General features: G+C 44.3%; 1 protein-coding gene across 2 annotated transcripts in view; it reads left to right on the top strand.

The window, feature by feature from the left end:
• Positions 1-13,973, top strand: part of CUL9 (cullin 9) — a 2,881,018-nt gene that overhangs the window by 2,664,216 nt on the left and 202,829 nt on the right. For both annotated transcript variants that reach the window (XM_044060287.1, XM_044060293.1), the window contains exon 38: positions 1,759-1,876. In XM_044060287.1, coding sequence (XP_043916222.1) covers positions 1,759-1,876 — 118 coding nt within the window. The remainder of the gene's footprint in view (positions 1-1,758; positions 1,877-13,973) is intronic.

Below are 13,973 nucleotides of genomic sequence, written 5' to 3' on the forward strand. Positions count from 1 at the left end.
TAAGCAAATCAGTAACAAAGGCACATTTAACAGTATAGCTAATAAGGTCTCTACCAAGTCAGTAAAAGCAATGAGCTATGGGTGGTCTAACTCAGTGGAGCTGGAAGCATAACTGTAATAGATACAGGTGTCTAAATGAGTAGTTTCAAGTGCAGCAGCAATAGAGCAGTCAGCCAGGTAATAAAGGTATATCACGAAGGTAACCTTGTACTTTGTATTGTAGTACCTGTAGAGCAGTAGGTTTAAATGCAGTTAACACCATAGTAATCAGTAAAAAGTAGACATGCCACAACACCAGTGATCAAAAAGTGCAGTCAGTAACCGAGATAAGTAGATTTGTGTTTATATACCTAGTATAACAAACAAGACTGAAGTATTATCTTAAATAATGCCAGTAGTGAGTAACAGTGCCAAAGCAACAAGGCACAGTAGCGCTGTATTATTTAAACTTAATTGCAACTACAATCAACAAAGCAGAAGTGAATGACAGTACAGTACCAACAAGGTGCAAAAGTACAGTGCTGCTTAAACCCAATAACACAACAGCAGAACAAAAGTGTTAATTTCAGCAACATCTACTAATGCATATAATTAGCAAATATGTGTAACTGTTCATGTATATTGCTGAATGTCTGTTTAAAAATGTTTGTAATATGTTGGAGCTTTTCTCCCTGAGCCTTCCAGTTGGGCAAACCCTGTGAACAAGGCAAAATAAAATAATAACCTAAAAAAGTAAGGCACGGAGTTGTATGTCATATAGAACAAAGATGAGCAGTCCCCTTACCTGTTGAAGACTAGGCTCCTTTGTTTGATACCTAATAAGTTGATGACTGGCTCACACTGCTGCATGAACTGAGCAAGCCTTCTAGTATTTAAAGTCTGTAAGGCTGTAGCCCTGCAGAAGCTGGCCAATCATAATGCAGCCAGTGCCCTTCAGAAATTGGCCAGTCAAAGTAATGCACTTGCATTTCTTACTGTAAATCAAGCACATATACCAGTCCCCACATGTCAATCTCTGTTCTCACCAAACGCTGGAATGCTGGAGATCCAGTCCTAGGAAGCCCCGAAGAAGTCCTTACAGTGTGATAATTTAGCAGGAACACAGATTGAAAAAAGGCTTTGCTGTCGTCTTCTCCTCCTCTGTAGTCTTCGGAGCAGCCTGGCATTAATATCGGTTAGGCAGAGACTAGAAAATTACTTCCACTTAAATACATAGGATTTTTTAGTGGCAGCTTTTTTGCCTCCTTTAGTACTTGCTGCACGTTCTCATGAAATAAATGCCTAAAGTGTATCCAGGCAGTAAGTTAAGATTGTTTGATATTGGGGTATATGAAACTCCCCCGGTCTTGTGAGAGTAGATTCGGTCTGTGAGGAAGCTTGTGGTAATTGTCCTTGGCCAGTTTCATAAGGAAAGGAAAATCAGTGTTGCCTGGGCCAGAAGGAGTTCACCACAATTATTTGGGGGTCAACCTTTTAAATCTTCAGAATTACCCTGGGTATGTACTCGCATAGCATCTTTGTTTTATGATGATGCAGGTTTTTGAATGGTAGCATTAGATGAAAAAAAGATGACACAAAAGGTGTAGGCCATACTGCCAAGCTTCATAGTACATTAACTCTGTGTTCCTTAATGCAATGAAGCAAAAAATTGTAAGTAGATTCAGAAGAAATAGTTCTGGTTAAGTCTGAAGTAGAATTGCATGGTACCAAAGGTTTGTGATTTAAATGATGTAGTGCTTTTTCTTCTTGTTTGTCTAGGTTCTTGCATACTCATGTGTTTATAGTTACTACAATCAGGACACAGAAAAAATGGATGTCATGGAGCAACAAACAGAAAATTTGGAAATCCATACAAATGCTCTACAGATTCTGCTTGGTAAGTAACTGCTGTGACAGTGGTCTCCACAATGCCCTGTATTTGTGTAACTTAAGTAACAGAAGAGATGTTCATCATTCTCATTGGTGCAGTAGCCTTTAGCTATTTGGGTTGCATCCTGCCCAGGATACTACAACTGACAAGTCTTCAAAAAACTATGGCTCCCACCAACACCTACACTCTGGCTGCTGAATGACTACACCTTGGAGGGAAATTTCCCATCGAATGTGCTCACAAATGAGTTTCCGTGTGTTGGTATATGGTGTCAGAGTGTACATAACTTCAGTACTTTCTTGGTACCTTATAGGGAAAGCAGCTCTGAGGCTGCACAGGAGCAGCAGTTGGATACAGGCTTCATTTCTGGTAGATAAGTTCCCTAATCGGAACCCTTCTACACAGAAAGTCTGGCCTTTTTAAATATTTGTAATGTATTTTTTATTTTCGGAAGAATGACAGCAGTTTTATTTGTATCAGAAAGTCTGAGCATAGGAGAGCCATGTTCTTTTAAAAATGTGAGTTTTTTTGCGAGGTTCTTTGTCAAGGAGCCTGGGAAAGAGGCCTCATGCCCAGGATGAAGTGTCAGCTCTTAGATTGTCTCTCTTCGTTGATGTCTGCAGAAAAAAGAAACACAATGTTCGACATTGCTCATCTAGAGACAGTTTGTCTGTTCATAACTATGATTTTCTTACCATATCCCAGAGTTTATTGCAGGCTTTCTATCCTTGAGAGCAGAAATCCATTCCGGAAGACTAACTAGGTCAATATATAACTGAGGGAAATATATCAGGGGATTCTGACATAGAGAGAGTTCTTTTTTGTGTGATTGTCAAGCCCAGTGTACTCCATTTCAGAGGAAAGTTTGTCTTCTCCCACTCCATTAGACATGTTTTCCTTTTCCAAGGGTAGATCCAGCATGAATGATATTGTTCTGTGGGAACAAGGGAATGTTTCCTCTAAACTAAGAAGATATAGTATGCTGCAAGCGTATTTGCTTAACACTACACCTATTCCTGCTGTTATACCAGTCTTGAAGGATGTTTTAAATGCTACCTGCAAATACTTCTGACCCCCCCCCCCCCCCGAAAAAAGAGCAGAACACTTATTAATGCCAGCCCTTCCCCTTTGGACAAGAAGGTAAGGTATTAGACAGATTTCATAAGAGAATGTCCTTCTTCCATTTTATTCTTTCAGGTGTGAACAGCTTGTGGGATTGTTCTTCTGCACTTCCTTCAGAACATAGGTCCTTTCCAAATCCTACAATTTCTAACCTGTCACAGGTGTCTAAACATGCTTTAAAGAATGTTTATGATTGGTGCAGATACTGTGTCTAGGGCCACTACTCCTGCTACTTTTTTGAGAAAGATTTAACTTCAGTTGGTCAATTAAAATGAATGTCAACATCCTGAAGGTAAACCATTCTGTGTTGAAAACAGACATCAATTTCCTAGTATACATGCGCTGAGGTTGTTTCTTGGCACGTGCACATAATCTTTAAAAAAAAAAAAAAAATCCTCCAAGGGGAGTCTGTGCCCACACACACACACACATTATGTTTACTAACTCTGAGGTTGCACAATCCCCATGGAAAGAGACTGTTCCCTACTCAGAGACTGTCGATCTCACACACCTCACAACTATTTGTATAGTCAAACAAATACGGTCGATTAAACAGATGTTGACCAAACCACCGAAACCCATCTGGGCATGTACTCACACATGTACCGATGAGGTAAAGTCAAAGATTTTAAATTAGTTTTTGTTTGACTGTTCTGCTATTCAGGTTCTCAACAGTTTGATGACAAAAGGAAATTAATTGAGGGAGTTCCTGGGATTCTTCAGGTCCCACATTATAAATCTTAGAAACCTTTTTTTTTTTTTTTGTAATAGACAAAAATCAATTCCTGCCATTTTCTGACAATTGGGGAGCAATAAAAACAGTGATCCTTTCAAAAAAGGGACAGATTACACCTTCAGAATGACTATACAAGCATTCCTTTCCCCTATCCACTCCCCTCCTGTCCTTTCATCTTTTTAATCTATTCCATAGGCTGGCTCTCAATCTTTCCCTATGGCAACAGATTGTTTCAAACTCTTGGGTACTAATACTAATTCAGGAGGGTTACAGCTGGCACTAAATACACATGCCATTTTCAGGGGAATTCCTACTTAACCTCCAAACCAAACAGTTCTTTCCTGTAGTTCTTCAGTACATTTTTTTCTTAGGAGTCATAATACCAATGTCTTTAGACAAAAGGGAGGAAGGCTTCTACTCCAGAATGTTTCTGGTTTCAAAGAACTAGCTTTCTTGGAGACCAGTTCTAGAGCTTTCCTTTCTCAATCTGTTTGTGAAAGTACCAAAATTCAAAATGTTGACCCTTCAAGGTCTGTTACCAATCACTCCTCTTCTGAATTTTACAGTAACATTAGACATAAAAGATTAATGTGAAGTTGTTCAATCTCGCCATTCATTCTTCACTGATGGGTTCGGGGCCAATCCTCGGCTCCGTCACGGCCGACTAGCAAGCTCAAAATTCTCCAGTATCTCGAAACCCAACCCCTTATCCCACAATGGACTGCTGGAATTACCCCAGATCTAGTTTGCTGCAGCACAGATCTCTTGGTTTCCGGCGTTGCTCGAGACTATTATTGGGAGTTTTCAACTTTCAGCAAGTTTTATATTTCAATTTTATATCTTTTACTATTATAACTATATAATATTATCTGGTTAGCAGCTGTTTTCTGTTTTTCTCCCTTTTCCCAGTAAAATCTTTTGATTGCCTTCGGCCTTTTGGCCTTGGGCATTTTCTTACAGTTGTTAGATAGTTGCCCTTTTTGGGCTTTTTGATATTGGATTGCTTTAATCCTGTAACTTTATATAGCTAAATAGTTTTGTCACTAGTTGCCTTTTTGGGCTGTGTGTACTGTGTGTAGTTAGTTAGATTAATCCTCTCTAACTTTAACTATCTTATATAGTTAAATAGTGTGTTTTTTTTGTATTTTATGAATAGTCGTTCTATGTCTGAAGAGAAGGAAAAGCATCCAAAGTCTGTGTTTAAAAAATGCCCATACTGCGGACAAAAGATGTCCGTTGCGGATGCCCATGTGCAGTGTGTATACTGTTTGGGTGAGGTGCACCTGCAGGAGTCATGTAGTATCTGCCACTCCTTTTCTACTAGAGTACTTGCAGAAAGGAAGGGGAAGTTAATTGATAGGGGTATTATCAAATACCCTTTCTGAGGCATTGTCTGACCAGGATGGGGCCAGCAAATCATCCATATCTTCCTCAGAATCCAGGACAAAGAAAGGAAAAAAGTCAGAAAGTGTTGTGACTTCGGTTCCACTGACTTTGGAGCCGAAAGTCTGTTCTTTTTGAAACCGGGGCACTGCTCTGGAACCGGTTGCCGAAAACCTCCCTCTCTACTGCTCCAGTCGGCTCCATCTATTCACTCATCCAGGTCTTCTGTCAGCTTGTCTGATCTGGATATGGACCGGCTGGTTCAGAAACTCTTAGACACCAGGCCTAGCTAAATTGCTGTCGGCTCAGACCCAAACATTGGAGCCGAAGACCATTACTCCTGAATTGACTGCTCCTCCTCTGAGCCATACCAGACTTTCGGAGCCGGAGGCGGCCGACCTGATGATTGTGGATCCTTTGGCGCCGACACCTGCTCCAGTGTCGTCAGCTCCATCTGCTCGGACATTCTCGGAGCCGACCAGGGACTCTAGGAGCCGACACTCTCCAGTCGGGTCTGGGGAGGATAGTCGCACAGACTTGTCGGTGCCGACTCTTCCTCTCTGGGCTTTGGCTTGTGGGAGCTCAGCTCCTACCTTGGGCTCGGAGCCCACGGCTTCGGTGTAGGAGGGGATCGCAGCTCCTTCTGATCCGTAAACTCCTTCTCATTGGAGCTGTGGTGCATTCGAAGCCATGAGGCGAGTGTTGTCTCCTAAGACTTCCTCATCTCAAGGTCTGGCCTCTTCCTCCCCTAAAGTGACTGTGTCAGTTTCTGTTTCCTCCGGTCATCCCAAACATAGAGACCCAGAGCCTCAGGTAGCCCCAAAGGGCGCTCCCTGCTCTTCTGAGACCTCTCCAGAAGTTCCCCTTGAAGAAGTCCCCAGGAAAATATTATGCAAGAGGAGGCATTTGGACTCCCCACAGGAGTCTCTCACATCAGACACCGACTTGGATGAATCAGAAGGGTCCCCTAGATCCCCCTCTGAGGACATCTCCTTTGCAGATATTCTTGAAATTCTTCGGCAGAGGGGTGATTGGCAGTCCAAGAGCCCTACTGAGGATGAGTTGGATGTTCATCGTGCATACAGCTGCAGTCATAACAGATGGGTTCTCCTGCCGTCAGGCGGGTCCTCGGTCGGCCGAATTCCAAAGTCTAGGTCCGGCGTCGGTTGTTGTCGCTTCTTCCCTGACGTCAGTGCGACAGGGGTATAAAGGAACCAGCCGACGCCATTTTCTCCAGTCTTTCTTGCCGCGCGGTGCCCGAAGCAGAAGCAGTTCGCAAGTGCCGGTCGGCCAGCTCCTGAGATTACGAAAATTTTGGAAGCCGAAGTCGTTTAAAAGCTAAGTACCCCGTTGGGGAACCTTTTCTTGCCTCAGACCGATGTCAGACAAAGTTAATAATTGTATTTCTTGTGGGAAGCAAATACCGCATAAGGATTTCCATTCCCTCTGTATACCTTGTTTAGGCCCAGACCACGAGGTCTTGGCCTGTCGCTTTTGTGCTACATTCAACAAACGCACTATTAAGCGTCGGGCGGAGTTCGCCCAGCATTATTTTGGAAAAGCATTTAACTATACCATGTCGGCGGATACTCCGATTCCGGTTTTGTCTTAAAAACGCAAAGACAAGGACCGACATGCGAGGTCCGCGGCCTCTACCGACACCACGCCAAAGTCGACTACACGTGGTCCGGTTCTCAGTGAGGCGCCTACGCAGCCCCTGCCTACCGACGACCAGTCTTTGACGGTGTCTCCTGTACCCGAGGTCGCAGGCTCCTCGGCCCACACCCTGACTACAGATACCGAAGCCACTCTTGGTGCTGAAGCTCTGAATGTGGACAGATCCACTTCCACTCATGGTGTCTTCAGACCTTCCTCTTCTTTCTCCATCAAGGCTTTCACAAGGGCTAAAGCAACCATGCACTCTAAGAGGCCAGCTACTCAGGGCCCATCCCCAGGCCCTATGCCTAAGAAACAGATGCTTAAAATGGCTAAGGATTTAATTACTCTTATCAGAGGTTCTCAGCCTCCCCCAGACAAAAGGCCTAGAGAGGAGGTAGATTCGCCCTCCTCTGACCAGGGCTCCATTTTTTCAGAGCACTCTGATGATCAGGAACATTTTTACTCCCCTTTTGAAGACTCTGATGCGGAGGAGTCCATCCCTTCTGTATCCCCCCCTGAGGATTACTCATTTGGGGAAACTTTGCATACGTTAAGGGAACACTTCCACTGGGAAGGCCAGGAATATTCTGATTCCAAGAAAAGGCTCAGGGAATTTCTCTTGCTTCCTCAGCACAGGCCTCTGGCTATACCTCCTGTTTTGGACATACTAGATGATGTTTACTCGGAGGCCTGCCTTAACCCGGACTCTCTACCTCCAGCTCCTGTTAAGCCTGACCGGTACTACAGGGTTCCTGACTCACACCAATTTCTATACAAAAGCCATGCTGCTGACCCAGAAACCATCTCACAGGGCCCCAAGGGAGTTAAGGCCTCCATTGCTAAAAATCCATTGCCTTCCGAGAGAGATTCCAGATCCTTAGAAAGGTGGGGAAAAAAGGTATATACCTCGGCTACCTTATCGATGAGGGCCTTAAACTGTCAGTTTCATATGCTAAAATATCAACAGTTTTTGTTATCAGAACTGAAAAGTAAAATGTCACAGCCTGAACAACCAGACTTAAAGGAGTTGCAGGATTTGATGCATAGTGCAGAACAAGTGGGTAAGCATACCTTACAATGTGGTTTTGATGCTGTAGAGGCCTCATGTAGAGCTGCTGTTACAGGATCAGTCATACGTAGGCATGCCTGGCTCAAGGAACAAGCCCTGCCTGATCATGTCAAAGCTAAATTACTAGACGCTCCTCTTCAAAAGGATGTACTATTTGGTGCTAATGCTGAGGAGGTATTAAGGAAAATGGAGGAAAAAGCTAAGTCAATGCAAACAGTGAAAGAATTTCTACAGGTTCAACCCCCACGTTTTAGTAGAAATTGGCCTTCAAAAAACTGGTCCTTTCCTGCCACAGACAGACCCCAAAGAGGCAGATACAGGCGCCCGAGGGGCAGAGGGCAAGCCCAAGGATCGTCTAGAGGCAGACAATGGCAAGCTTCTACACAAAGAGGTGGTGAGGACAACTCGCAATCTTTCAGAAAGCAAACCCAATGACTTTCCCCTTTGCAGGCCAACCAGGTCCCAAATGGTAGCCCCCTTAGGAGGAAAGCTGTCATTATTTTCAAAAAATTGGCATATTGTCACAAAAGACAAATGCATACTGGACATTATAAACAGAGGCTACATATTTCATTTTCACACCCTTCCAAAAATGAGAGGCATGCCAAACCTGCCACACAATCAAAGGGCAGAGGCACAAAGGCAAATTACAAAGCTCATGAACATGAAAGCTATTCAAGAGGTACCTACGCACGAACAAGGCCAAGGTTTTTATTCCAGGCTATTCCTGGTACCAAGGAAAGGAAAAGATTGGAGACCTATTTTGGACCTGTCCATCCTAAACACATTTCTACTCGTACCAAAATTCAAGATGCTCACTCTACAGCAACTTCTTCCCATGCTGGGCAAGGGGTCTTGGCTGGTAACATTGGACCTCAAGGAGGCATACCTGCATGTCCCAATCAGACAAAATTGCAGAAGATACCTCAGATTTCTTGCAGGTTCAATTCATTATCAATTCTCTGCATTGCCCTTTGGCTTATCTACTGCGCCCAGAGTATTCACGAAATGCCTGGCATCAGTAATTGCCTTCTGCAGACTTCAAGGGATACAAATATACCCTTATTTGGAAGACTGCCTGATCCAAGCGGACAGCAAGAACATACTTCTGAAACATCTGGCTTATGTAATAAGGTTGTTGAGCTCTCTGGGATATACAGTCAACAAAAAGAAATCAAGACTAATACCTTCTCAGAAGATAATTTTCCTGGGTGCCAACTTGGATACAAACACCCAGATGGTCTACCTCATGCCAGAGAAGCAGGGCCAGCTAACTCAATATTTCACAGCACTAGCAAATTGCACCAGGCTTACTGCAAGGAAAATCCTGCAGGCTCTGGGATTTATGGCATCTTGCATATTACTAATCCCTTGTGCAAAGCTGCATATGAGGAAACTTCAGTGGTACCTAAAAAACATATGGTCTCAACACAGCCACAGTTTGGAAACAATAATACCACTAATTCCATGTCTGCAAAAGGAATTTCTGTGGTGGGCTCAAGCTTGCCAAACAAACACAGGTCTTCCATTCAGCAAGCCTCAAGCAAATCAAGTCATCACAACAGACGCCTCAGACTACGCCTAGGGGGCGCACATGGCAGATCGGTGCATTCAGGGCAAATGGCCCCAAAAAGAAAAGCACCTTCACATCAATCAAAAGGAAATGCTAGCAGTAATAAATGCTATTATAGCTTTCAAGGACCTTCTGCAACCAGGACAACTACTGATAAGAACAGACAACACCACAGTTATGTGGTACATAAACAAGCAGGGAGGAACACATTCCTACCCCCTATGCAGACTGACCATGTCACTTTGGAACATGGCCATGGACTTACAACTCGAACTACAAGCACAGTACTTGCCAGGCAAGGAAAACACGCTGGCAGACAACCTAAGCAGAAATATGACAGAGCCACACGAATGGAAGTTGCATCCAAAAGTCTTTACAGAGATAATCCAAGCATGGGGAAGGCCAGACATAGATCTATTTGCCTCCCACAAAAATCACCAATTGAAAAAATTTTGCTCAAGGATTTTCCACCCAAAGGCCTGGAGAGTGGATGCTCTCTCTTTTTGTTGGACATCAATGACAGTTTATGCCTTCCCACCTCTTCCTCTGCTGCCCAAAGTTCTACTGAAAACCAGAACAGACAGACCAAAGATGATCCTCATTGCTCCAGACTGGCCAAGACAACACTGGTACCCACTCCTGAAGAGCCTGACGCATTCACCACCATGGACACTGCCTCTAATGCCACTTCTCTTGACTCAACACGGCTTCACAACACTTCACAGCCAGCTAAAGACACTCAATCTAGCTGCATGGAAGATCCCTTAGCATCACAACAAACCCTACTCTCCAAGGAGGTTCAAGATGTCATTTTGGAAGCCAGAAGGCCGTCAACTAGAAAAGCTTACTCCGCAAAATGGAAGCGGTTTTGCGCCTGGAATGAGAAAAGTGGTCAGGATCCTGGAAAACTGAATTTACCTCAAATACTACAGTATTTAACTGAGCTGTTAAGCAGTGGACTTTCATTCTCCTCCATCAAAATCCATGCCTCAGCCATTTCTGCAGAATACAACACTGACCCACCCTTATTCTCACACCCTCTCTTAAGGCAGTTCCTCAGAGGGGCTAAGAATCTAAGACCACCAAGAAAACAGCCAATACCTGCTTGGGATCTCAATTTCATTCTGGAAAAACTGACCTTGCCTCCCTTTGAACCAGATTCCTCATCAGATTTGCAATATTTGTCCTGGAAAACAGCTTTCCTTCTGGCAATTACCTCAGCTCGTAGAGTTTCAGAACTACAAGCACTCATGGCTGTGCAGCCTTTCATCATCTTCCATCAGGACAGAGTTTCCTTGCGAACCAACCCGTCCTTTATGCCTAAAGTGGTCTCCAAGGTAGCTTTGAATCAGGCCATACATCTACCTACCTTCTATCCTAATCCTCAAAACAAAGGGGAGAGACTACTACACTCCCTGGATATCCACAGACAGCTACGTTATTATCTGGACCGAGCAAAGCCTTTCAGAAAATCAGACCAGCTCTTTGTGTCCTATGCTGTAGGAGCTCAAGGAAAACCAATTTCAAAACAGACGATCTCTAAATGGATAGCTCACTGCATACGCTTTTGCTATTCCTTTCATGGCAAGGCTGTACCTACAGGCATCAGATCTCACTCCACAAGGGCCACTGCCACCTCTGCAGCCTTTCTCAGAGGAGTCCCTACCAAAGATATTTTGGAAGCAGCCACTTGGAGTTCTGTGCATACCTTCTCCAAGCACTACCACCTACCATTATACTCCAAAACTAGGGCAGGTTTCGCCACTGCAGTCTTGCAAGGCATCCTGGCTCCTCCTAGTACCACCTAGTGCCTACCACCCCTTTGTTAGCTTTGGGATTCTACCCATCTGTTATGACTGCAGCTGTGTGCACGATGAACATAGTACAGTTTTGTACCTACCATAAATGTAGATGTTCGAGTGCTAATACAGCTGCAGTCCAGGCTTCCCTCCCTCCTTCCCCTCTTGGAACTATCCTAATGGCTAACACCTCCTCTTACAGCATGATTGGGGTATTCTTTTATGGTGTATTTGCTTGCACTACTGGTTTTTGATATTATTGCATTGCATTATTACTTATAATTATGTTTTGCCTTCCTTCTGGGGGCACCTGACATCTGGGGCAAGAAAAACTGAAGAAAATGGCGTTGGCTGGTTCCTTTATACCCCTGTCGCACTGACGTCAGGGAAGAAGCGACAACAACTGACGCCGGACCTAGACTTTGGAATTCGGCCGACCGAGGACCTGCCTGACGGCAGGAGAACCCATCTTTTATGACTGCAGCTGTATTAGCACTCGAACATCTACATTTATGGTAGGTACAAAACTGTACTTTCTCCTGAAGGTGTTCGGGTCTCAACCTTCCACCTCTTGGGTGTCTCCGCCCTACGATGAGCTTATGGATCTGGTCTCTTGTAGGGCACGGGAGTCACCAGAATCTATGGAACCTGTTCCTAGGAGGCCTAATGAGTTTATTTCTGCCCCCGTAGATAAGTCCTTTTTGACCAAGGGAGTCCCTGTTGATGCCATGGTGGTGGCGGCAGCCACCAAAAAGGAAATGTCTGAGACTTCCTCGTGTATCCATCCTCCTAACAGAGAATCTAGGATCATGGATAGGTATGGGAAACGCATGTTTAGTTCAGCGACTTTCTCACTCAGATCACTGAACTACTTGACCCATTTTACCAGACTGCAGAGAGATTTCCTTAAGGAGTTGGGAGATACTCTTCAGGGTTCTGTAGCTATGAGTGTATCCGACAAAGTTGCCACCCAGCTCGTTACCCTTAATTCGATAGTTAACTCATCCATGCATCTCGTGTCTTACGCAGCTGATGGTTCATTTCCACACGTTGCCAATCCCAAACGGATGGCCAGACCTGCCCCCAAATCAGTGGGCAGAGGCCCAGAAACAAGTACTGTCCCTCATGAACATGGGAGCTATTCAACCAGTACCAGAAGAGGAAAATGGGCAAGGCTTCTATTCAAGACTTTTCCTGGTACCCAGAAAAGACAAATCATGGCGTCCAATTCTGGACTTATCTACTCTAAACACATTTCTGGACATTCCAAAATTCAAGATGCTGACTCTTCAACAGTTACTTCCTATGCTAGGCAAAGATGCCTGGTTGGTAATCTAGACTTAAAAGAGGCTTACCTGCATATCCCAATCAGGAAGTCTTGTAGAAGATCTCAGTTTCAAAGCAAGCTACTTGCGTTACCAGTTCTCTGCACTGCCCTTTGGCTTATCTCCTGCGCCCAGGGTCTTCACAAAGTGCCTGGCTCCAGTAGTTGCATTTTGCAGGCAAAGAAATATTCAAATATATCCATACCTGGACGATTGTCTAATTCAGGCAGAAAACAAAGACATTCTTCTAAAACATCTGGCGTTTGTAAAAAGGGTACTAACTTGTCTAGGGTACACCATAAACGAAAAGAAATCACAACTGGTACCGTCTCAAAAAATTACATTCCTGGGTGCAAGCTTGAATACAACTGCCCAGATGGCTTACCTTATGCCAGAAAAGCAAATTCATTTGGTAACTTACTTCAAACAGGTGGCCACAAAAACCCTTCTATTTGCAAGACAAATTCTGCAAACCTTGGGGTTCATGGTCTCCTGCATTCTTCTAATTCCATATGCAAGACTGCATATGAGAAAACTTCAGTGGTACTTAAAAAGTTTATGGAGTCAATATTGTCACAGCCTGGAAACAATGATTCCTATCTTACCTTGCCTGCAACTAGAGTTCCTATGGTGGGCCGAGGCCTGCCACCAAAACAAGGGACTGCCATTCACTCCACCCCCTGCCGCCCAAACCCTAACTACAGATGCATCAGACTATGCTTGGGGGGGCTCATCTGGCAGGGAAGTGCATTCAGGGCAAATGGAGCCCAAATCAAATGCACCTTCATATCAGTCAAAAAGAGATGCTAGCTGTACAGAATGCACTGACAGCCTTCAAGGACTACCTTCTTCCAGGACAATTAATGATAAAGACAGACAACACCACAGTTATGTGGTACATAAACAAGCAGGGGGTACACACTCCTACCCCCTTTGCAGACTAGCCATGGCATTGTGGAACACGGCCTTGACCTATCAAATACAACTACAAGCTCAATTCCTGTCAGGAAAGCTGAATACTCTGGCAGACGAACTAAGCAGAAATCTCATGGACCCACACAAATGGAAACTGGAACCACGGATTTTCAACATGTTGACACGCAAATGGGGGAGTCCAGACATAGATCTTTTTGCCTCACCCCAGAACTATCAGTTGGACAAATTCTGCCCAAGAACTCATCACAAAAAAAGCCTGGAAAGTGGATGCTCTATCATTCAGCTGGAAAAACCTATCGGTCTATGCTTTTCCCCCTCTGCCTCTGCTCTCCAAGGTTCTACTAAAAGTCAAACAGGACAAAGCAAAAATTATTTTGATTGCTCCAGACTGGCCTCGCCAACACTGGTACCCACTCCTGCACAGTGTGTCACACCTTCCACCGTGGCACCTGCCTCAGACACCTTGCTTACTGTTTCAGCAGAACAACCAAGTTCTGCACA

The sequence above is a fragment of the Protopterus annectens genome, chromosome 1.part0 (assembly GCF_019279795.1).
Source record: "Protopterus annectens isolate FY-2018-M chromosome 1.part0, PAN1.0, whole genome shotgun sequence".
Taxonomy (NCBI): Eukaryota; Metazoa; Chordata; order Ceratodontiformes; family Protopteridae; genus Protopterus; species Protopterus annectens.